The 25,362-nt window shown below is 39.3% G+C and overlaps 1 protein-coding gene across 2 annotated transcripts in view; it reads left to right on the forward strand.

Moving 5' to 3' along the window:
* The window catches only part of rxraa (retinoid X receptor, alpha a), a 156,573-nt gene that overhangs the window by 66,968 nt on the left and 64,243 nt on the right, over window positions 1-25,362 (forward strand). For both annotated transcript variants that reach the window (XM_047372393.1, XM_047372394.1), the window contains exon 3: window positions 23,380-23,618. In XM_047372393.1, coding sequence (XP_047228349.1) covers window positions 23,380-23,618 — 239 coding nt within the window. The remainder of the gene's footprint in view (window positions 1-23,379; window positions 23,619-25,362) is intronic.

Genomic DNA, 25,362 nt, shown 5'->3' on the forward strand with positions numbered 1-25,362 from the left:
TCTGCCGGCACTATCCCTGAGGTATGAATTGAAAGAGTTGAAGGAAGAAAAAAATACAGCAAGAGAGAGATGAGATATTCTACAGGGGATTGTGGGAACCTACTGATAAAGGCTTGCATCTTAATCCATCCTAAGGCCTGTCTTATGGTGTACTGTGAGCTTTTATGTGATCATTAGGACAGTGTGCTCGTATGCACATCCACGCTCGCGCTTCGAGTGCATGAGTGTGTGTGACTTTACGTATTTGATATGTTAATGTTGTCTTTTGTGCATTCACTGATGCAGCAACTCGGTCTGTTTGAATCTCATATTTCAAGGTTTCTTAAGATCCTCAGATATCTGCTGCAGAAACACGAAACACCTGTTCACTCTTGCAGCACTCCTCCACACTGTGAGTTCATAATGGCTTGTTTCAAAGCTAATAAGTGTATTAAAAGCACTAATTAATATGCTACAATTATCCCTCCAATTCAGTGCACAAGGTAGGTCTTCCTCCCCCCATCCTCACTCTCTGAGGTTATGCCTTTGGCTCCCTCGTTCCTCCTTGAGCTTTAGCGGAATTTGGCTGATGGGCACTAAGGGGAGGAGAGGAGGGAGACACTCATCTTGTTTCAGTGCTTTATGAGGCGGACATGTACGTCTGTAATTGCGGTTATGGGTGATTAAACTCTCGATGCCCCTCAGGATCCCCAGCCAGCTATCAGTCAGCGTCAGGCAGTGTCATGCGGTGCACAGACTGCTTTCGTTGGAGTGTGTGCCGGGTGGTTCTCAGTGCCGGCCAGCGATGTATTCCACACTGCTGATAATCAGAGTGAAATTGTGGATTTGCTTTTGATATTGGAATTTGCATTATTTGCAATTAATAATTTTCAATTCAATTCAGTTTATTTATATAGCACCAATTCACAACACATGTCGTCTCAAGGCACTTCACAAAGTCAGGTACATACATTCCAATTAATCCTAACTATCAAACAGTGCGGTCAGATTCAGTTATTTATTCAAATTGGATAAAAGGTTTTTCTATCTAAGGAAACCCAGCGGTTTGAACGAGTCAGAGACTTCTAGCAGTCACTCCTCCTGGATGAGCATGTAGAGACAGTGGACAGTCACTGGGGTTGACTTTTCAGCAATCCCTCATACTGAGCATGCATGTAGCGACAGTGGAGAGGAAAAACTCCCTTTTAACAGGAAGAAACCTCCAGCAGAACCAGAACCAGGCTCACTGTGATCTACCATCTGCCACGACCGACTGGGGGTTAGAGAGAACAGGGCCGAGACACACAAAGAACACAGAAGCACTGATCCAGGAGTACTTTCTATGGGAAGGAAAAGTAAATGTTAATGGATGTAGCTCCTTTAGTTGTTTCATCTAGAAAGAAAGAACAGATAAACTCTGAGCCAGTTTTCAAGGTTAGAGTCTGAAAGAGAGCACATAGAATTAGTTACAGTAAAAGCTCAGTCAACTGGTATATCTAGGAGAGAGAAAGGGTTAAACACTGAAAGACAGGGAGAAGTGGATCTGTAGAGTTTTTTATTCAGCAATACCTCCTCCTGAGCAAAGTTTTGAAGGCAGTGGAGAGGAATCACTCCCTTTAACATACATGAAATACACCACGAGTTGAACACGACTCAATATGAGCAGTGTGGTTAAGGAAACAGAAGGAGACCTGAATCACTGAACCAGGAGTATTTTCCACGAGAGAGAAAAAGAAAACATTACACAATGGTATCGATAACAATAGCTCCACCATAGGGACAGTCTAGCATAAAGGCACAGCTAAAACACAGAAGCATGAGGTCGGGCCTAGCATCTAAGAATACAAGGAGAGTACACAAAATGTATGGTGATGTCAGTGGCTCCATCCACTTAAGAGACACAACTAAAAACGCAATCAGTGGACCAATAGTACCGAAAAATAGGACCAAAAAACACACCCAAACAAAGAAGAACTGGGCCAGGAGTGATTTCTGTCTAAAGACAAAGTCAGTCAGTCATTTTCTACTGCTTATTCCATAGTAGGTCATGGGGGAGCTGGTGCCTATCTCCAGCAGTCTATGGGCGAGAGGCAGGGTACACCCTGGACAGGTTGCCAGTCCATCGCAGGGCAACACACAAACAACCATGCACACAGTCATACACCTAAGGGCAATTTAGAGTTGCCAATTAACCTAACAGGCATGTCTTTGGACTGTGGGAGGAAGCCGGAGTACCCGGTGAGAACCCACGCATGCACGGGGAAAACATGCAAACTCCATGCAGAAAGACCCCAGGCCGGCAATCAAACCCAGGACCTTCTTGCTGCAAGGCAACAGTGCTACCAACTGCGCCACCATGCAGCCCGGTACACAAAGTTAACAGCAGTAATAGCTCCGTCAGTGCCTCCATCCAGGTTGTTGACACTGCAGGGCACAGAAACACTAGGCTAGGAGTACTTTCTATGGGAACGAAAACACAAACTTATTTGCACCAGTTTTGTCTTTGATTACTAGAGCTATGCCAGGGGTGCTTTCCATAAGAAGGAAAAAGAAAGACAATACACAATAGAGGTGGCTCCATCAAAAACCCCATCCAGGGTTAAGACACATCTAAACTCAAAGCATTGCACCAGTTGTACTTTTATAGGGATAAAACAGAATACACAAAGTTAATGGAAGAAATTTCTCCATTAACAGCTTTGCAAAGAAATGGAGAACAACTGAACCTCCAAAATGGACAAGGAGAATTTTATAAAAAAGAAAAACTAAATAATCATTAAGAGCAAAACAAATTTAGGATAATTTTTAAATTTTACAATTCAGTGTAGTAGTATGTGCTGGTAAGTGCTGGTATTATTCAAGCAAAAATGTAATTTGGTACAAAGCCTCCCTTACATAAATAAAACACATGAGTAAATACCTTTCTGAGAGACAATACTCTCCTATTCCAGTACTTTATAGTTTGTATAGGTGAGGGGAAATGTGTGTTAACAATTTTGGTTTTCTCAAATAGATACAGATGATAGGGAACCACCTGAAACACAGCTCACATTCAGCAGACAATGAGATTGTGTCCTTGAGTGGAAATATCATGATTCTTTTCTCCACAAAATAGCCTTTTGTTGTAGATTTTTTATTTTTGGGGTTGTTCCACTCATTGATTAGTGCTCATTTGAAGACACAATGCTTGTTGTCTTTGGGTGGCTTGAAATAGGAGAAGTTGGATTGGAAACAATTCATCATATTGTATTTTCTATGTTCATTTAAAGTATTTATGCTTGTTGCAAATGTATGCATGCGTGCATGTTTGATAGTTATATTTATAGTATTTAAAAGTTATATTTATGAAATGAAAAAAAGTATGCCTTTACGCAACAGCTTAATCATTTGGTGTAATTGGTGTGTTAATTATGGCTGTCTGTTTGTTTTTATGAAAGATCAATGGTTCATCCCCAGGGCAATGACCGCTGGAGTCTGTCCTGCTCTCACACCCCCAAGGGCAAGGGGATGGCTTCTGTCAGCTGCAGGCTTGAGGGGAGCCAGGCTACTGAGCTATACCTATCACTTGGATAAAAGTTCATGAAAAACACTCGAGCATGTGTGTGGTAAAAAGGAGTTGAGCCTGTGTGTGAGAGTTATCTGTTAGTGACCTCCTCCCATTAATTTGCTGACTTTGCAGAGCCCTTCTCTTGAATTTGAATGTTTTTGTTTTTTTTCTTCTCCGCCTCCTGTTCTCATTGCAGTACTATAGGAGGCAGCTTGGGAAAAAAAAGAAGTAAATTCCACACCCTCCACACCCTCGAGAAACTCAGTTAGTCATGGCAAAGGGATCCTTAAGGGGAGGACGCAGGGTCATGGGGGCAGGAAATACAACTTTTGTCAAGCCAAAAAAGAGACAGAAAAGTCAAGAAAAAGATGGAAGGGATTAGAAGTGAAAAGAAGATTAAAGTGAAGAAACAACTCCTGTTTCTCCATGTCTATTAAGTCTTTTCTACACTTGACTGAGACACATTGTCCAGGTCAGCTCAGGTTGGCCTCGCTGTGTAGAAGGCTTAGTTTCTGGAAACCAGGGGTTGATTAATGTGTGATTGTCTATGTGGACTTGCAGCAGCATGATTATTCCCTGTTACACTGTTACGATCTTTAATAGCTAATAGAACAGAATTTTTATTTAGTGTCCCTCTGTGGGAAAATTCTGCTGTTAACATCATGTTCTGGGTTTGCTAAACCTGCAACACTTTGTGCTAATTATTATGTCAATAAACCTGCCTCTGTGGCTACAAAATAAAATGTATTTGTTCTATTCTAGGATAAAACAATAGCTAGCGTTGTAAAAACTGGACATAATTATGCTATTCCCTCTCTTTTTCAAGTGTTTTAATCTACTTTCTCTTTATAGCTTTGCAAAGACAAAAAAATCCCCCTTGACTTAGTGGAAAATCCCGAGCTGAAGTTCCTATTTGAAAGTCTTGTTGGACAGCATGTGTTTTTTGGAGAGCAGCCAGTGAAAATGCAATAGAGGGGAAGTCAGCAGACTGGCTGTCTTCTGTTCACTGTTGGTCAGATTGACTCTGTCAGGCCAGGCCTTTGAGGCCAGGGATCCAGGTGGTCTGTTCTCCGAGGCGTCCCTCCCCCGTATACTCCACTATCCCTTTCTTTCACCCCGGCCCACAAACACGGCTGGCATCAGTGGCTTCCTGCTCAGAGTGGTGGTGTCTGCCCTCTGCCAATTGCAAAGCCCCGCAGCTATGGTCACATCGGTCTGAGCCAATGAACAACATCTACTTTTTCTGCAGAAGGGGCTGTCAATGCTAATCATGACCACAACTTTATTTGCACTCTGTCTTGAAGCCAAGCCCAACACATAAGTGTATGCATCCAAGACCAGCAAGATGTACAAGCTAAAAGAAATATGTATTTCAGTGCCAGCAAAAATTTTCTTCCAAAATATAATTTTCCCAGCACAAATGTCTCTGCAAATGTGTCTTGCAGCATTGCATCACTGGAAAAAACGCATGCTGCAGCAATGCACCCTTTGATAGTACTGAGAGATCATTGTTCAGTGGTGAGACTGTGGAAGAATGAGTAATCTTTTATTTTTTTTGTCTTTTAATAGTGTAAAACACTTTGTGTGACTGTATGAACAGCTGCTAATGATGGATATTCTTGGATTTAACACCAGATGTTACCTAACTCAAAGACCTTTCTTCTTACAAGCATAATATTAAGGGCACTAATGAGGTATGGCATTGTTGTGATCTATGTAGAAATCTTAAAGCGTATTTCTTTGCATGGGCAATCAAACAAAGAAATTCACTTTAAAACCATTCAATAAGACTTATCACAACTGGTGCTTTTTCACATAGGTAAAACTCCAGCAGTCCTTTAATTTTGTAGCATGTTTCTAGCAGTGTTTGTCCCTAGCATTGGGCTTTAGTTAATTGAAGAAAATAACATATTTCTAATAAATACATCTTTACCCAGCTAGAGGCATGTTGGGATCACGTTGCTTTAGTTATTGCTTGATATCTACTAACAATAGGTTTGTAACAGTACCTCAATACATAAGACAACAATAGATTTTAGCTATATTGTGGGTAAAACTATTAATTTTCTTGTTATTTTTGTAAAGGTTTCACAAAAAACAGCATCTTTTCCAAGTTTGACTAGTTCATATATTGCAGTGTTCATGCTTGTCCAGTTTTGTAGTTGTCCTAGTGCCAAAAAAGCAATAAAAATGCTCCTTTTTCCAGTTTTTCAACAAATCTAAAAGTGTGGTTTGAATTATCGAAACATGAAGAAACTTGAGGGATTTTGTGGAATATTAAGTCCAGTCACTTCTTGAATTATGTGTATTGATTCTCATTAACTCTTTTTCTGAAAAGTGCATGTGTATTGGGGTCAAAGGTGTTCTGCCCCAATACTGTGCCAGTATGGGGCATGTTACATTTTATGTGTAATTTCTTTGAGTGACATGGGCACTACATTTGAATGCTTTACACATGCCCCCATGTGGTCAGATAATTATTAACCAGATTAATCCTGAAAGTAGGCCATGCAGCAGTTTAATCTAGGTTTCAAGCTTCCAGTATTTGGAGGTGAGTGCATCTGCTTTAAAAACATGGCATAGCATGTCCTTTATATTTTTTTTCTGTCATTTATATTTCTATATCAGAGTTTAACAAATATTTGTTATTCAATACTTCAGTGCTGGAACAGGAGAGGCTACAGTACTCTTAATGTAAGCATTTGTTTTGTGTTGTGATTGAATGCATTGAAAACCTTAAAATAACCAGCCCTGACTGAATGTCTGAGTTGTTCCAATATAACAATCACACTAAACTAAACTTACAGTGTTGTTTATTATATGTCTGAAAATCACCTAGGCTAGTGTTGCTATTACATTGAGGACCTGCCTTATTCTCCTGAAAAACAACCTTTCTGGGTACTCAGAAAGCATAAAGAGGACACAGACGAGCAAAATATCAGTCAGGGTTCTGTTTAACACCTTCAGACAGATATAACTACCCTGGTGTTTTCTATTGCGTATGCTGTCAGCCACATTTACCAAACCGAAGCAATAGGTCTTCATAATGAAAGAGAAAACAGCGTTGTGTGAAAAACACAAACAGAGTAAGAAGGAGAGTACGGAGGGAAGCTGCAAGGTTTCAGAAGCCGCAGGTATCTGTAGAGTGGAGGGAGTTAGCTGGCAGGGCTCACGCCAGTGTGTCTTCCCTGAACATGAAAGACTTGCTGCTCCAGAACTGGGATTATCCTCCACCTCTGGGGAGTCCCTTCGATGAGCAGAGAAGGTAAGGGGAAAGATGTGGAAAGAAATTGAAGGAAACAGGAGTGGAAGAAAGGAAAAGTGAGAGAAAATTAAATGTGAGAGCATCAGTGCCAGGGAGAGATGAAGACGAATAAATTGGCGGGTTCTCTTCCACATTGATGCCAGCTCCACTTAAGGTCCCACTGATGCAAACAATGCCTCCGTTAACCACCTTTGTGACTTCTTTTTTTCTCCAGCCTACTAAAGAGTGTGCCCTGCTAGCATTGCAGCAGTTTGATCTACTGTAAATTCTTACTGAAAAGCATCTGACATTTTAAATCAAATAAAATAACTTTTCCCAGAAAAGACAGCAGATTAAAAAGATACATGTTCAAAATGTTCCTTCCTAAAGATAGTGGCACATAATTGTTTTGAGACTTTATGTGATAGACCAACTCAGAGCACTGCATAACCGTGAAGTGAAAGGAAAATTATGCATTACATTTTTCATCAATAAAAATCTGGAAAGGATGACATGCGTTTGTATTTGTCCCCCTATACTCTGGCACCCCTAAATAAAATACAACTGCAAACCTATGAAGATGGTCGCCCACATAAACAGGCAAGTAGGGAATCAATGAAAACAGCAGCCAAGAGGTGCATGGTAACTCTACATGAGCTGCAGATATCCATGTGACAGAATCTGTTCAAACATCAACTATTCTTCATGCACTCTACTTGTAGATGCAGTGGGCCTGGATACAAATGCATGGCCACATTTTTCAGATTTTTATTTGTTAAATAATTGGAAAACAGCAGTAGTTTAAGTTATTCTATCAAATAAAAATTCACTAGAAATACACTGAAATTTGAATAGCAAAATGTGCAAAACTTTCTATGTCCAGTCGCCCCACTGAGGGAAACGATGGAAGCGTGGGAGTGCTAAGGTCTGGCCTCATCAGTCAATTCAACTATGTTTTCCTTAGTTTGGTTACTTATCTTGGATGCGGCATGCCTCCGACCCTGTGCCTCTCCCTGGGATTATTTTTGTTATAATTGTTGATACAATGATCCAAAATACACTCCACCAGTGACAGCCACACTTATGCACAAACTCCTTGAGATGTAAAACCCCCACTCTTTTTGATGCACATGCATTTCCACCCGGCTTCTGCAGGGCTCTTCGTGCAACACGTACGCAAATACTTTCCCATTCCCATCTCATCCCCTTCCCAAAGGCCCCATGATTTTGAGCTTTCTCTTTCCTGCTCCTTTCTTCTTTTTGTCATTACATATTTCAGCCTTTTTTGCCCCATTTATTAAACTTTCCATCTTTCATTTAATGTGCCCATCCATTGATCAATCAATGTCTATCCTCCTCTGTGTCCTTATCTTGTGTTTTGTTAAAGGTCCAGAGCCAGTAGCCAGAGCATTCTCCATTTGGTATTCATTACAAACAGACAACCATCTCACAGCTTATCACCAAACAATAATTATAAAAAAAGTAGATTATAAAATGAAAGTAATGAGTGAGGTGATATGTTGTAAAGCACTCATAAATTTCAACCATTTAAAAAGAAGCCTCTGATGATTCTCCAAATACTAAATGTGATCCAGCTCCTTGTGTCTGAAATGACAAAAACTGAAATGGATTTAATCTTCTAAATCACATGAAAGCCTGTGCAAGTTTGTACAAGACAACAGTGACTATCTAAATATATATGCTTCCCACAGTGCTCCTAGGTTTCAGTAGAAGAGGCCCTTTTTTTCTGACAACATCTGCCCTGGGCTCAATCCAGGTGTTTTACGCAATCAAACTCACACATTAAGTCGAGTCAGGTCTGCTTCATTTAAAGAAAAAATTGCATAAAATAATCACAAATGCAATGTATTTTAAAAGTAAATTTTAAAAGTGAAGGTACTGATAATACAAAACAAAACAAACATATAGAGATTGAAAATACAAGTATGGTCACATACAGTATAAAAAAGTGTGAAATATCAGTATCAAAATCTGAAATGCACAACAGGAATAGGAAGTTAATAGTTGTCAAAATCATTTTTATCGTTGAACAGAGCTGTTTCTGTACTGGGGTTCGTCCTAAACTCAGACTGATAGGTATGAACTAAACTGTCTGTAGGCAATAGGTGTTGTTGCAGAGCTTAACTGTGGTACTTGGAGTTTTGTGATGGTTTTTTACTGCTTGTGTCATACACACATAAGTGGCCAATCAACCACAGCCTTTTAACTGGCATAATTAATCTCTAAAAGAGACTCTAAAAGCACACAGTCAAAAGAAGACACATCTCTCTGTAGTAATTGTTCTTCTTCACACAGTTGTTATTGCTTAAAAAAAAAAGTAATGACTGCCTTTTTCAGAACATCAATGTGTCATTTACCTTTCTGTTCATAATGGTGACCTTGCAATATATTAATATTTGCTTAAAACAGGGAGTGCATCCCATGCCCTTTTAAACTTTTTTGGCAAACCTAAACTATCTGGCAACATGGAAGTGTGAAGGTAATATAAAGTAGGAATCAGATTGCATCTAGCTGTTACTGAAAACACCCAAGGTTGTGTTTTTGCTCACGTTATGATCTCTTTATGTTTAGGCTCAGCTGTGTGCTGTCAAGTGTATCTTGGCAATGAGCGGAGCAAAGAAGGGCCTGTGTTGTGATTTCTGTATCTCAGCTCAACCAAATAGGATGTTTGATAAGCCAGCTTCCATTCAGTTTTGCAGTTCTAGAGCTGCAAGAATCTAAAAAGCAGAGCTGGGCCTAACATCCTAGAGTGTCTTAGAAGTATCTATGCAAGAAGTACCAATTAAATAGAACATTATCACCATCTGCCTAATGTTCAGCTTCGCTTTTTGCTGTCAAAAAGCCCTGGCCTACTGAGGCATGGACTCCATGAGATTCCTGAAGCTGAGATGTGTAATCAGAAACCAATATGTTAGCAGGAGATCAATCATTTTCTATACCATAGTGGGTCATGGGGAAGCTGATGCCTATTGCCAGCAGTCTACAGGCAGGAGGCAGGGTACACCCTGGGCAGGTTGCCAGTCCATTGCAGGAGCAAGGAGTCAGCCATGAGTTGAACCCAGGACCTTCTTGCTGCAAGGCAACAGTGCTACCAACTGCACCACCATGCAGCCCTAGCTGCAAGTTGAAAGGTCCATAGATTGCATTTGTTTGTCCAGTTTCATTGAATTTAGATCTGGGATATTTTTAGACCAAGTCAACACCTCCTGTTTGTAGTTGTTCTTCTCCATTTTTGCTTCTCCTTAACCATTTTTGTTAATTTTTCTGCTTAAAGAGGCCACAGCCATCAGGGCGCCTACAATAATGCATCCATACACCCATATACCCTTAATGCCAGAATGTATATCCAATTGTACAAAAAATCTGATGTTAAATAAATTAAAGATTATTAATTTGAACATTGCACCTACCATTAATGTAAGTGCAGGTATGATACTGATTAGTGACACTAGGCAATTGGAAAATGAAACAAACCTTTCAATCACAGTATGTCAGGATGTATTCACACCTAATACTTTTGATCCACTTTAAATAGACCAGAGTTTGTTTCCTGAAATCATACCTGATCAGCTGTTTGTTGCTTTGAAATGCTGCTACTGGAGTGTTGTGGGACAGGGCATGTAGAGCACATCATCTCCTTTGGCTTGCAGCAAGCATTCTCCAAAGGTATTCCAAGATTATATCTTGATAGTCGCAAAATCTGTGTTGAATGACCTGCTCTTTACCCTCACAAATAACAACACAAATATGTAGAACAGAGGCGCTGCACGCAACAGTTGTTGGCAGCAATGATTGTCACCAAGCGTGGCTTTGTTCACTTGGAAAAAGTACAATGTCAAAACAAACCACACCAAATGAAAAAAAATCCCCTTCTGCATTTGGTCCAGACCAAACAAGCAGTTCAAAGGACTTTCCTGGTGTGAATACACCATTAATGTTTTTATTAATGCTGCTATTGCTCAAACAAGACTTTGAAATTTATTTAAAATATGTTTTTAAACAACCATTGCTTTTTTATCATTACAGTGTTTCAAATTCGGCTAAATACCGCACAAGTCCTTTGCTGCAGTCTGATGAACTTCTAGCCCTTATTTGCAATAAGACATTAGTGTTAAACATTGAACTTTAACATACATTTTTAAACAGCAATCAGTTTTTTAAGTGTTTCAAATACAGCTAAAAACAAAACAAAAAAAATCATTTCAAGTACCTTTATTCCTTCTTTCACAATAGAAAAAATATTGTATTAGGGTATGTACTTATGTAATAAATTGTTGAATCATCATTATTTATAGATTCTTTTTCGTAATCTAAAGTAATTCTTTGATTCAGCATTGTATAATGGAAATCATGCACAATTTACAATATCTACAATTATACACAAATTGTACATATTATTAATAATTACTAGCATTATTTATTTTCATTCTTTAATTGCCTGTTGTCGTTAAAAAGCTTCAGACCCAAAATCAGAAACACCTTTTAGGATTTAGTCACATGTCTATTATGATACATCAGTTGTAGAAGACCTTAAATGTCAAAGTATAGTTTTTATTGCTCAACCTAATTCAGGTTTAAGAGTATTTGCTGAGTTTATCTGTCAGATAACATGTGGTCTGCCCATTGCAAACCTCCACTTCCATGTAGCAAGTGTAGTTTACACTCTGACCACTAGGTGGCTTCAATTAACATCCAATAGTAACATAATTATGGGAGACACATGTATCAACTAACATTTGTTGTATTCATACACCATCTTGGCTGTTATCACAACTAAACAGGTATGATGCTAATTGGTATTGACCATCTATAAGGGGATACAGGACCCATAATTTCATAGCAGAACATTATCAAGAGCATCAAACGTCCTCCGCATGTTGCCTTCTGTTCCCCATTTATTCTTCTGACCAGGCCACCTTATTCCATTCTTCCCATGATTAAGAAATAAGATAGTGTTTTTACTCCACCTCTGTTCTAATTGTTACAGCTGATTGGTGTATTAAAGTAGCTTTCATTTAATGATAGGCTTCCACAAAATAAGATAGTGGATCTATCTAAAGTTATTCAAAAAGCCTCTCAAGCATTAAGACTGTTTGACTGTTTGCTTGCTACTTGTTAAGCTGTCATTTTAAGAAGAAGAATCTTATTCTCTTGACAGCTGCTCCATGGGTTGCCCTGGTAATTTTGGCGTCACACCACCTCTTTGATCAAATTTCATTGTCAGCTACTGAGGACATTAGCTGCTGACCAAAGCACAGCTAGTGTAATAATTTGACCACGCCGGCTGTCTTTCATCCATATACTGCATTTTCTTCTCTGCAAAACAATCTTTTTGTCCACACTGGATGATATTTTGGCTAGTTTAGATTCATCAGATGATGAATGATCTCACTCTCTAAGACGAGAAAGGTGAATGTTTTCTGTTCTAATAAAGCAGTCTACTGTAATTGGTGTCTTGAAGAGAACATTACACATCTTTGAGGCTATTTAAGGTGAGGTTCGATGGCTAAGTTTAAACTTTACTTGTCAGACAGATTTAACTGTAGAATAGTTAAATATACACAAGAGTTTATGCTTGAGGTGCCCTGCTCCTGCAGCTGCAGAAAAAATAATACATTATGTCTTCCTTGGAAATTTAAGCTCTTTTTGGGAATGATGGGTATGTCCATTCTTAAGAAGCAACATTTTAAAATGTTTTCCACTTGAATTATGTTTTTCACAATGAGGCACTTCAGACTTATTGGGAATGACTATAAAAACCTTGCCCTATTAATGACCTCAGCAAGAGTTGATTCTCTAATGTTATTGCTTATGTCTTTTCATCTTGGCATTGTGTTTCCATGCACCTGTATCCTCCAGACCTGCAAGTTGCCCAGACACTTTCTTGTAAAGACACTTTCTTATTACACTTCTTATTCAAAATTATGCAAGTGCATTTAAGTAGCTACACCAGGCTGCTGTTTTTGTTCTTAAGTCCTATAAAAACAAACATGTGTATTTTAGATTTCCCATGACTGTATACTTCATGCCTAGTTACTGCTAGATCAAGATGCAGCCCATAACATTTTCTATTATTCGAATACATTTTTAGAATTTCTTCAGACATAGCTTGACTACATGCATTAATCCTCATCCTCATAATGTTTGTCTTTAAGTCTGTGAGCAGTGCAATTAGTGTGCAGGCTGCTACTTTAAACAACATTTGTTCAGCCAAATCTTTTGCTACTTTATCCATAGGCTGGCATAGACTCAGCGCTACCAGGAAGAGTTGGTGCATCACCTGTGAGCTAAAGAGAACAATTAGGCCATATCAACAGATCGGAGTGTTGGCAGTTGGGTTCACAGTTAGCAAAAGTGCCAGTAATCTGTGGCTTAGCTGGCACAGACCCATGGTGAGCTGCAGCTCCAGACACTTAAGAGTCATTGAGGGCACGGGCATGGCTCAGGAGCTGGCACTTTCATCTGCTTGCTAGCAGGAAAGCAAAATGGGAAGAGACAGGGGGAAAAAAGCCCACAAGAGACAGAAAAATGTAAAAGAAAAAGCAGTGGGAGGGAAAGAATTAAGTCTTTAATGAGGGCAGTTGTTTCAGCAGGCAAAAAGACTCGGGTTATATCAACACAGTGTATCAAATGATGGCTGTTAGTGGCCCACCTACTGTGAAATGATGGGTGGCCTGTTTGGGTTCTTTTCTGTCTTTTCTGTCTATCCAACATTAAGGCTTTCATATGTGTTTGCTTGCACATTCTTTCTTTTAGTCTACAAGTTGGTTCACGGTGGCAGCAGATAGGGGCCTCGACAGATGCCATGAAAGCTACTTTTGATTAGAGCTGTCAAATCTCATCATGGGAAGAACTATGGTAACGCCTACAAACTTCATCACCACTTGCCTTTATGCACTTTTTGTAATCCTCTGACCATTATGAGGATTTAAAGTAAATAGAAAGACTTGCACTTGAAGGGTGTTACTTTTCTTTCTTTTATAGAGTATTAAAGCACAGACAGCAAAATACAACCTTGTTTTCATCAAGATTTATATGTGAATTTATTCAAACCTCGATCGTTATCTCCAAGCTGCAACTCCTCGTTCCTCCAAGGTTTTTACATGCATTGGTTTGCATTAATATTTCTTCCCATCTGTTCAGCTTCCGCATGTGTTATCCTTTATTTTCATTTGATTTATTTTCATGAGATGTTTACGAAAAGTAGGATGGCGAAAAAAACATCGTAATGACTTCTATTTCTGTTTAGTCAAACCCTTCCCGAAAAAAAGTTAATTCTGTTCTATTAATTGAAATTGTTGTCTAGTAGTGTAAACAGGAAGTAAAACTCTCATTATTATGTATTGACTTTGTTTTTCCGCTCAGCTCACTAAATCATCAAAAGCTCATAAAGTAGAGAACACAGAGAGCCACAGAGAATATTCTTTACAACAAAAAAAGGATGTTTGTGTTACTTGAATAGTTTGTGAAAGTACATTTTTGACATAAGTGTGGGTTGCCATTGCAAGTGAGAATAACATGGGTGTCATTTTAATGATCGAGTACTATTTGTTTTCTGCAAGAAAACAAGTTGCAACATTTCAAGTGCAGGTTTCTGCCAGAATATATTACTGAACAATGAAATAGTATATATGATTGTAATTGTTTTGTTTAAATTTTTTCGAAATGCAGCGAGAAATGTTTTACTACTGAAGAGCCTAACGATTTGGCAGATGACTACAATTTCAGTTTAACGAGGAATGACTCAAATGAATGATTATTGTTAAATGTCAGTAAAAACACAATTAAACTCAATTAAACTTCAACAGAACTTTTATTGCTTTTGTAACGTCCACCTAAAAATGGGAGATAAACAATATTTCAGTTCATTTTAATTCAGTTTATTTCCATAGCGCCAATTCACAGCACGTTTTCTCAAGGCAAAGTCAATTTAATTGAATCATAAAGATTTCAGGTCAGGAGCATACATTTACACAGTGCATTCAAATTCAGTTTTTTATTCAAATTGTTTAAAAGGTTTTTCTATTTCAGGAAACCCAGCAGATTGCATCGAGTTAGTGACTTACAGCATTCACTCCTTCTGGATGGGCATGTAACGACAGTGGGCAGTTGCTTACATTGACTTTGCAGCAATCCCTGATACTGAGCAGGCATATAGCGACAGTGGGAAGGAAAACTCCTTTTTAACAGGAAGAAACCTCCAGCAGAACCAGGCTCAGTGTGAGCGGCCATCTGCCACGACCCACTGGGGGTCTGAAAGAACAGGGCAGAGACACAAAAAGAACACAGAAGCACTGATTCAGGAGTACTTTCTATGGGAAATAAAAGTAAAGCATTAATGGCGGAGCTCCTTTAATAGCTTCATCTAGGAGAGAAAAACAGCTAAGCAGATTAACTCTGAGCCAGTTTTCTAGTCTAGAATATGAAAGAGAGCAAATACAGTTAGTTACAATACAGCTCAGCCAGTAGCTATGTCTAGGAGAGACAGGGTTAACACTGAACGACAGGGCCAAGTGAGTCATCTGTAGAAGGTGAGCATTAAGTTGTTGGCAGAAGAAGCTTGGCCGATGTGCCTCTCCAGGAAGGTGCCACTACTAAACACAGAGCCAGGTCAGATGTAGCTTCTAGGTAAAGAAAGAACAGAGAGAGATGTTAAAAAAAGAAATAACAGCAAATAACGCAAAATTGGAGAGTACAAGGAGAATGTAGAAGATTGAGGGAAAGTGGTAATTATGTCATCCAGCAGCCTAAGCCAGGGTGTCTGCCTCACGGACTAAAACTGGGAGCTGGTTCCACAGGAGAGGAGCCTGATAACTAAAGGATCTGCCTCCCATTCTACTTCTAGAGACTCTAGGAACCACCAGTAAACCTGCAGTCTGAGAACGAAGTGCTCTGTTAGGAACATATGGAACAATCAGATCTCTGATGTATGATGGAGCTAGATCATTAAGGGCTTTATATGTGAGAAGGAGAATTTTAAATTCTATTCTGGATTAACACAGAGCCAATTATGGTAATCTAAAAGAGGAGAAATGTGATCTCTCTTTCTAATGAGAGATTTCATTTACATTTACATTTACATTTACAGATGCACTCATCAGACATTTTGGGAACAATTTTAAATTTTGTAAAGCTCTGACCTGCTGATGCTGGTTTTAGCTGATTCTTGTTTCTGTTATGTACTGCAAATACTAAGATTTAGAATCTTTTTTATGCTTTTGAATTTTCTGAAATTTTAAATGTCTGTACAAAAGAATGTTTCTAGAAAATAAAACAAGACATTTCTCAGAACAACCCTTTGTTACAGAACTGACTCTCTCTGAAACACTAGAAACTACACTTCAAAATATAGAGTTATACTTTATACTTTATCAGAGTATTTTACATTTTTCTATGCTTTAAACTCATGCTTTAATGGGTCAGAGTGGTTTTGGCATCAAAAAGAGGGCCCAACACACTGGTAGGCAGGTAGTTATAAGGTTTTAACTGATCAGTATGTGAAATGTTTCTGCAGTCTGTTAAATTAGATATTTGCCCTGTTTTTCCACACCTCATGAAAATGCTGCACGTCACCTGATGCCTTTCGTTCTCCTTATTTCCGTCATTACTCTCTCCTCCTTTCATACACACACTCCCACCGTCCACAGAGTAAACACTTCAGAGTCAGATATTTACACTCTCTATCTCCACTGAAGGGACCAGATTAGTCTGTTTATGCTGTGCAAAACAGTAGATGAGCGGTTACCAGTAATGAGCACATATGGATATGCAAATACAACATGTTGACACTGCACATAGTTGGATGCGGACAATGGCAGGGTTTTCAGTATTGGTCTAATTTCTAAGCAACCACCAACTGAGCTGGTAGATTGAAATATCAGCCTGCTGTCGTCATGGTAATACAGACGTCAGAAGTAAAAACTCTGGAAAATGAAGCTGTTACACAGACTATTGTGTTATTTTGGGCGTTTTTTATGCAACGAACTGAATCTCTTGGGTGTTTTGCTACATATTTCCCCTCTCCTCCTCCCTTCTTCTCTCTTCTTCCTCTGAACACATCCGGAGAAATGCTAATGACTCACGATTCATCCTGGCTGTGCTGTGCTGTTCTGCAAGCTTCTAAAAGTGACTCACCTGCCTCGCTTAAAATGTCCCAGTGAATATTATCACAAGCGAAAACAAAGATTGCGGTTTTCATCAAGTTTTCTTCCTGTTGGAGTTTGCTGTTAAACTGCTGTGTGGATGTATGGCCAACTAAGCGCATGAAATATGGTTTTGCTGATCTTTCATTTCTTATGCTCCCCCAACCTCCACCCCCGCAAGGTGGTATAGAAAATAAAGTGTCTGTGCGAGGGCCTACATAGCACCATTTGGATGTTTGTATGCACGTGTGTTACTTTGGTTAGCATCTTAGAGTCTCGGGGGAATGTGATGATTGGACAGTGTGGGATTAACCTAAATCTGCATGCATGAAGATCATCACACAATATGCAAAGCATTATGACCACTGCCTATGGAGTGTCAATTCCACTAATCAAGGTTAAGCACCTCAGCTTCAGGATGGCAGCTGGACACAAAGTGTGTGATTTGCAGGGATTTACGAGCTTACTCTCTTTTTTTTTTTTGCAATGTCTCAGCTGTTCCATAAGTAGATAACAAATAGAGGAAGAGAATTTGCCTTGAATTAAAAACAAGTATCCTTTAGTCTATCTGCTCCAAGTTATAAATGTGTTTTTTTTAAAAGAAACTCCCAGTTACCAAACATAAGGTATCCTTTCTTTTTATAATGTATTGTCCACTGCTAGTGGCAAAGACAACTCCAGCTTATGCGCGCCATAGAAAATTCTGCCATGGCTCTGCAGAACTCTGCAGAATCTGTCTTTTAGTGTAAGCAACATTTTACTCTTCTCTCTTTTTTTAGAGCTACAAGGTCAATTGTTAAAAATCCAACTTAACTAATTACCTGTCTTACATAACTAAGGAAATGTTTTAACTTTTTTCATGTTAAAACCTCAAACATTATTGGGATTGTACGTAATAGACCAACACAAGGTGTGCCTAACTGTTAACTGAAAGGAAAATAGAACATGGTTTAAAACGATTTTTGCAAAAACAAATCTGAAAAGTGTGACTTGCATTTAGTCAGTATTTTTTAAAACCACCTCTTGCTGAAAACACAAGGTGTGAGTCTTTTGGGGTGTATATCTACCATCTTTTCACATCTACAGACTAGAATTGTATCCAATGTATCCATCCAGAATTGTATTCTTTGCAAAATAGCAGAAGCTCAATCAAAGTGGATGGAGAGCATCTTTGAACATACATTTTCAAGTCTTGCTCCAGATTCTCAGTTTAAGGTAGGTTTGGACTAGACCATTCTAACAGATGAAAATGCTTTGATCTAAATCATTACAATGTTGCTCTGGTTGTACATTTATGGTTGTTGTACTGCTAGAAGGTGAACCTCAGTCTCTAGCAGGGGTTCCTCCAGAATTGCCCTGTATTAAGCTCCATCCATCTCTCCATTAAATCTGACCAGCTTCCCTGTCCTTTTTGAAGAAAAACATCTGCGAACCATGATACTGCCTCCACTATGTTTTACTGTGGGGATGGCGTGTTCAGGATGGTGGGCAGTGTTAGTTTTCCACCAACACATAATTTTTTGCTTATTGGTCAAAAGCCATTTTTTTATCTTATCTGACCAGAACACCTTGTTCCACATGTTTGCTGTATAACCTACATTCTTGTGTCAACCTTTACATGAAACTCTTTCTAGCTTGCTCCCAGTAATGGTTTTCTTTTTTGCATTCTTCAATAAAGGCGAGACATGTTGAGTTCAAGACTAAAAGTTATTGTGTCAACAGATTATTCCAGCTGAGCTTTGGATATCTACAGCTCATACAGAGTTAACTTGGGCCTCTTGGTTGCTTCTCTGATCAATGCTCTAATTCTTGTTTATACTTTCATATCATAAATTTCAGCCTTGTTGGGTTTGTGAGTTTAGGTGGTTGGCCATGTCTTGGTAACTTTGCAGTTTTGCCATCCTCTGTTCATAAAAAGAATAGTGCTTTGTAAATTGCTCAGTGTTTGAGGTTTTTTATGTTCATAAGTTACAGTTTTACATCTGACCTGCCTGCCGTGTTCCTTGGCCTTAAAATACTGCTTGTTCTAATGTTGTCTAACTTTGTTAGACAACATCTAGCTGTTCCTTCATGGAACAGCTAGATGTATACTGAGATGAAATTACACAAAGTGCATTTTATTTTGGGTATCAGGATAAAGGAGGCAGAATATAAATGAGTATACCATGATTTGTTTCAGTATATTGCACAAAAAGTATGCTTTCTGCAACCAAAGGTCCCATGAGTACATATTGCACAAATGCAGTCACAAAGACTAGTTTGTTTAGCACATGCTGCCAACATTTTACAACAAAATTAGGTTTGCACCATCCACCACCGACATATTTAAGATATTGCCAAAGTTTAAACAAGCAAAGCTGATTCAGCTGAAAATATTCCCAGAAAAGAGATTTTATACCAAGCTTGCTGTAAACCTCGCACCTGAAGCCGTTGCTTTCTTCCTACAATAAAGCTCATGCCATGGCATGGCATTGCTTTCAACTTCATTCCAAACAAACCTGAACAGCTTTGCACAAGTGTCATTTTTCTGAAAGGTTGTCATTAATCACCATCGCATCAGTCTCATTCTAGCAGAAGAGTGTAGACAGGTTGTTTCCAGCGTAGGAAGAAATGCCGCATGCTTCTGTTTGTACGTCGAATGCTGTCTCCTTTTCATCTCGCTATCTGCTCTCATCTGCATTATTCATTTATCACATTCTAACCACACAAGCCTGGAACAGTAGGAGCTTGAATTGGCAGTTTTCCTCCATGTAATCACATCCAAAAACATAACAAAAGAGCAAAGGAGGCAAGAGGGAGAGAGCTATTGTTTAGAAACGGGAATTACTTGAATGAAGTGGAGAGCCGATAAGTAGGGGAGCTCTTGTCTACGCCTGCCAGGAAGATTGGGCCCTAATTTGCTTATTTGTAGCTGTCACTTATCGTTTTTTGTGCCTAGCGATCTAGAGCAATTGACAGACTGCGGCTACAGGCGACAAATACTTTTTCAGCTCCTGTTTTACCCAGAGTCAGCTTTTCCTCTATGGTGACACGTCTGTGGTGACACAGTAATTTGCTTCAGACAAACTGTTATCTAATCTTTGGAAGGTTTTTTATTTTATGCTGTTTGCCTAATTGAGCAAACTGCTGCCAGAGATTTTGGGTTCTTGAGAGGGATGTAAGTTCTGCAGGTTGTAATGGAAAGCAGGGACAATCTCTTTGTCAGTTCCCAAACTTTCTGCTCCTATCTGATTTTTTTTCTTTGTTTTCTTCATGCATTTTATTATTTTGCATAACCTAGTCTAGTGGTATTTAATTTCACTCTCGCTTTTCTTCTTTGTTATGTATTACAGGATTTATTCATAGTCTGAAAAAGTATTTGCCACTATCCATACATCCATCTATCTATCTATCTATCTATCTATCTATCTATCTATCTATCTATCTATCTATCTATCTATCTATCTATCTATCTATCTATCTATCTATCTATCTATCTATCTATCTATCTATCTATCTATCTGTCTGTCTGTCTGTCTGTCTGTCTGTCTGTCTGTCTGTCTGTCTGTCTGTCTGTCTGTCTGTCTGTCAGACCGTCGATCCGTCCATCCTTATTTATTTATTCGACTTTGCACCCCGTCATCATCCATCCATCTTGTTCTTTTTCAGGCCAGTTTCATTATTAAAGCCGGGTCTTTATAAAAATATCTGCTGAAAAGCTAGCGTTAACATATTTGTACTAATGATTGACTAAAAATGCTGAGTACTCTAAATATTTGATTCTGGATAAGTATGACATTTGATGTTGAAAGAAACTTGTAGTATCCCTGGGATTAGGACACAGTCCTTTATATCCAGCCGTAATCCGACACTGTTTACCCATCTCCAACAAGAAGAAACATACAAACACACAAGCACAGGCAAACACATTTGGCTTGGAGAAAGCTTTTTCATCTTAGAGCTTTTACCAAACTAGACCGTCCACATCCAGTTGCACCACACTGCAACTCAACATCACTCATGAAAAAAAATGTTTGAGAGAAGAAAGGTTCTCCTAAAGAAAAATGGAAAAACAGAAAAGAAAGACAAAAAGGATGAATGGAAGAAAAAGATACATAAGCAGCTGGCATTACCTCCCAACCTGTCTCTGTCATCCCCCTCCAGGTGGAGCCTTGTTGTCAGCTAAGCCCTCCCACTCCCCAGCACACACACAGACAGACACACACACACACACAATCTCCTGCTGAGCCCTACAATGGCAGAATGGCAACCCTAATACCACAGCTCACTTTATCTGCCTGAATTAAAACCCAATTGGAGGAACAGCTGTGGGAATTGCTGGGTTAGGGAGAGCCTTTACATGTTTTATTTTTTTCAGGAATTATATGGGTGGGCGCATTCTAGAGAACACAGGAAAAAGTAATCAGATAGAAGTTCATGGTGCATCAGTCTAGAGATTAAAGACTGAACTAATTCGTGAATGTGCGAAGCTGTTGTTAATCATTTATGAAAAGGAATGTTTGTTTTTCTTCTATTGATTGTGATTGTGTGTATGAATGCTTAAATATGGTGCTCATAACGCAGGCAGGAGATGCAAGATAGATCCCCCTTTCTTCTTTTGTATCCATGAATCACTTTACAGCCAACACACATGTATCAGTTCTGCATAGACAAAAATGTTGTGCTGTGAGAGAAATACTGTAGTGTCCCTATTGGGATTAAATTTACTTAAGTATCCAGTTGTTTTTTTGTGCTGAGTAGAGCTTGATTAGCCATTATATTATTGCACATGTGAGTATGATAAAAGTTCTACTCAGTTATAATCAGTGGTTATAATACATCTCTTCTCACCTATTAGTTTTAGATTATTTAGATTTTTCTTGTGATTCTGCTATCACAGAGTTTCCTGTCTTGCCCCATATTCTGGTACATTAAAAAAGCATATTGCAGAAGTCTGAACGTAAGGAATTTGTGGAACCTCAAGTCCTGTACCATTTTTGAAATATGTGTGTAGCGTTTGAGTCCCTCCTGTCCTGAATATTGCATTAGTATTGGGTCATGGGTGTGGAATTCAGTGTTCTGCTGTATCTAGATGGGCTACATCAATTTGGTAGTGATATTGATGTTTTGTTTTGTGTTTTTCATATGTAAGATTTAACTGACTGCTTGGGAGCAATATTTTCTCTATAATTGCCCTAAGTGCCCAGACGATTATGAGACAAATTAATCAGAAAGTAGGTCATGCCATCAGTTTCACTGTCAGATTAAGACATGTGGTGTGCCCAGGTGAGTGTATCCTCATCAGTGGGGACAGGATAGCATAGCAGGAGATTAAGCATTGTTATTACTGAGTTATTGCTGCCACACTGGAGGCAAAGATGTGTGTATCTGTTTTAGTGACATAAATGTCTGAAATATGACAAGTTTGATTACTTGGTGGACAAATTGTGAATGCTAGTGTAAAATGTGTAATGCACAAGGCAGTTAACAGTATGAGAATTAAAAGTACCACTGTTCAAATAATTTTTGTTTATTTTATCGTCTAATTAAAATAAAATGTTTCATATGAGAAAAGTTATATTATTAGTATTATTACACCTTAAAACATAAAATTGCAAATCATTAAATGAAAATGCTTTATTTGTTTTTTGCAAAAACACCATTAAAAGTAAACTGCTTTAGGAAATGTGGGATGGAAGCAGAGATGAGGAAATAGCCTGAACAGCAACACTGAAAAATAAGGCAAAAAAGAATGGAAGTTTTCCAATATTTTCGATATCATTGTGTCGTCTGTCTTAGATCTCTGTGTTGACAGCTGAGTAATAAAAAGCCCGCTAAGTCAAGTTAAAGACTAGGTTTTGAAGTCAGATGAGCTCTTGCATACATGACCTTAGCTCTATCACCATCTCTGTCTACAAACCTGCTGCAGGTTTTCTCTTGGGTTGTGCTGCAAGGTCATGTTTTTCCGTTCTCCCGGGTCTACAACCCTACTCATCGGCCACATGCATTATACAGTAGGTTTGTTCTGCCTGCTGACCTCCTGCATTCCAGAGGGAAGCACTTTTGAAGTTTGAGGGACAGAACCAGAGAGAGCAGCAGAGCGACTGTGGAGACATTGCAAATTCCCACTTGGCACTCATGTTAGTTTGAGCACCTTTTCCTCTATGAAGAAATCCCGTTAAAATAGTTTGAGGTGTTTTTGTTAAATGGTCAGTTTTTCCTGGACAGTGCCCAGAGTTTACACCTGCTTTCACACTTTAGCAGATGTGCTAGACTCTTTTTGCCAACAGCTGTGGTCAAGAAAAGCTGTAATTATATTCTGAGGGTGCTCATGAAAACAGATAATTATGGATTTTATAGGAATATATGCATTTATGGTGCTTCAGGGTTTACAAAGCTTTACCACAAAACGTATCTTGATTCTGTGATCTTTCTTAACAATATTCCTTTTTATTTTTTCCAACCAGATTCTTCAGGACACTTGACCTCCTCGCCCTTAGGCTCGCCTACTTCCCATCGTGGAATGCACCCATCCTTGCTGAGCCCCACCTCCATGGGGCCCTCTGGCTCTCTCCATTCTCCGATCAGCACCTTGAGTTCGCCAATGAACGGCCTCACCTCACCCTTCTCAGTCATTAGCTCACCCATGGGGCCACACTCCATGAACTCACCTGGCATGGGTTACGGCCCCAGCATCAGCCCTCAGGTGAGGCCTCAAGCAGCAACCTAATTTTGCCTTATATTTATACACTTTAAACCTTCCCACATTTTGTTGCAAAGAAACCCCAGATTTCAGTGTAATTTAACACAGATTTTGTGATAGAAGTAATGTGATAAACCAACACAAAGTAGGGCATAACTGTGAAGTGGAAAGAAAATGATATAAGGTTTTTAACATTGTGTGCATACACTCACCGGCCACTTTATTAGGTACACCTGTCCAACTGCTCGTTAACGCAAATTTCTAATCAGCCAGTCACACGGCTGCAACTCAATGCATTTAGGTATGTAGACATGGTCAAGACAATCTGCTGCAGTTTAAATCGAGCATCAGAATGGGGAAGAAAGGTGATTTAAGTGACTTTGAATGTGGCACGGTTGTTGGTGCCAGACGGGCTGGTCTGAGTATTTCAGAAACTGCTGATCTATTGGGATTTTCATGCACTACCATCTCTAGGGTTTACAGAGAATGGTCAGGAAAAAGAAATTATTCAGTGAGGGGCAGTTCTGTGGGCGTAAATGCCTTGTTGATGCCAGAGGTCAGAGGAGAATGGCAAGACTGGTTCGAGCTGATAGAAAGGCAACGGTAACTCAAATAACCACTAGTTACAACACAGACATGCAGAAGAGCATCTCTGAACACACAACACGTCGGACCTTGAGACGGATGGGCTACAGCAGCAGAAGACCACACCAAGTGCCACTCCTGTCAGCTAAAAACAGGAAACTGAGGCTACAATTTGCACAGGCTCACCAAAATTGGACAATAGAAGATTGGAAAGCGTTGCCTGGTCTGATGAGTCTCGATTTCTGCTGCAACATTCAGATGGTAGGGTCAGAATTTGGCATCAACAACATGAAAGCATGGATCCATCCTGCCTTGTCTCAACGGTTCAGGCTGGTGGTGGTGTAATGGTGTGGGGGATATTTTCTTGGCACACTTTAGGCCCCTTAGTACCAATTGAGCATCGTGTCAACGCCACAGCCTACCTGAGTATTGTTGCTGACCATGTCCATCCCTTTATGACCACTGTGTACCCATCTACTGATGGTTACTTCCAGCAGGATAACGCGCCATGTCATTAAGCACGAATCATCTCAGACTGGTTTCTTGAACATGAGAATAAGTTCACGGTACTCAAATGGCCTCCACAGTCACCAGGTCTCAATCCAATAGAGCACCTTTGGGATGTGGTGGACCAGGAGAGTCACATCATGGATGTGCTGCCGACAAATCTGCAGCATCTGTGTAATGCTATCATGTCAATATGGACCAAACTCTCTGAGGAATGTTTCCAGTACCTTGTTGAATCTATGCCACGGAGGATTAACGCAGTTCTGAAGGCAAAAGGGAGTCCAACCCGGTACTAGCAAGGTGTACCTAATAAAGTGGTTGGTGAGTGTATGTTTTTAGCCCGCTTTACTTTGATACCTAAAAATAAAATGCTCCCTATTAATTTAAACATATTTTGACATCTTTAACACGAAAAAGTCAAAAATAACTGATTTGTTTATCATTATCATTTTCACCGGAAAGAACAAAAGGATGGAGCTAAATACAACGTAATCCTGAAAGAAAGCCTATTAGAGGCTGTATAAACCTGTGACTGCAGCAGAAGCTTCCATGGTCAGCAGGGCAATGACCATAAACATACAACCAGAGCTACAATGGTTTAAATCAAAGCAGATTCATGTATTAGAATGGTCTAATCAAAGCCCGGAGCTAAATC

This window comes from Girardinichthys multiradiatus, chromosome 8, assembly GCF_021462225.1.
Source record: "Girardinichthys multiradiatus isolate DD_20200921_A chromosome 8, DD_fGirMul_XY1, whole genome shotgun sequence".
In the NCBI taxonomy this organism is placed as follows: Eukaryota; Metazoa; Chordata; class Actinopteri; order Cyprinodontiformes; family Goodeidae; genus Girardinichthys; species Girardinichthys multiradiatus.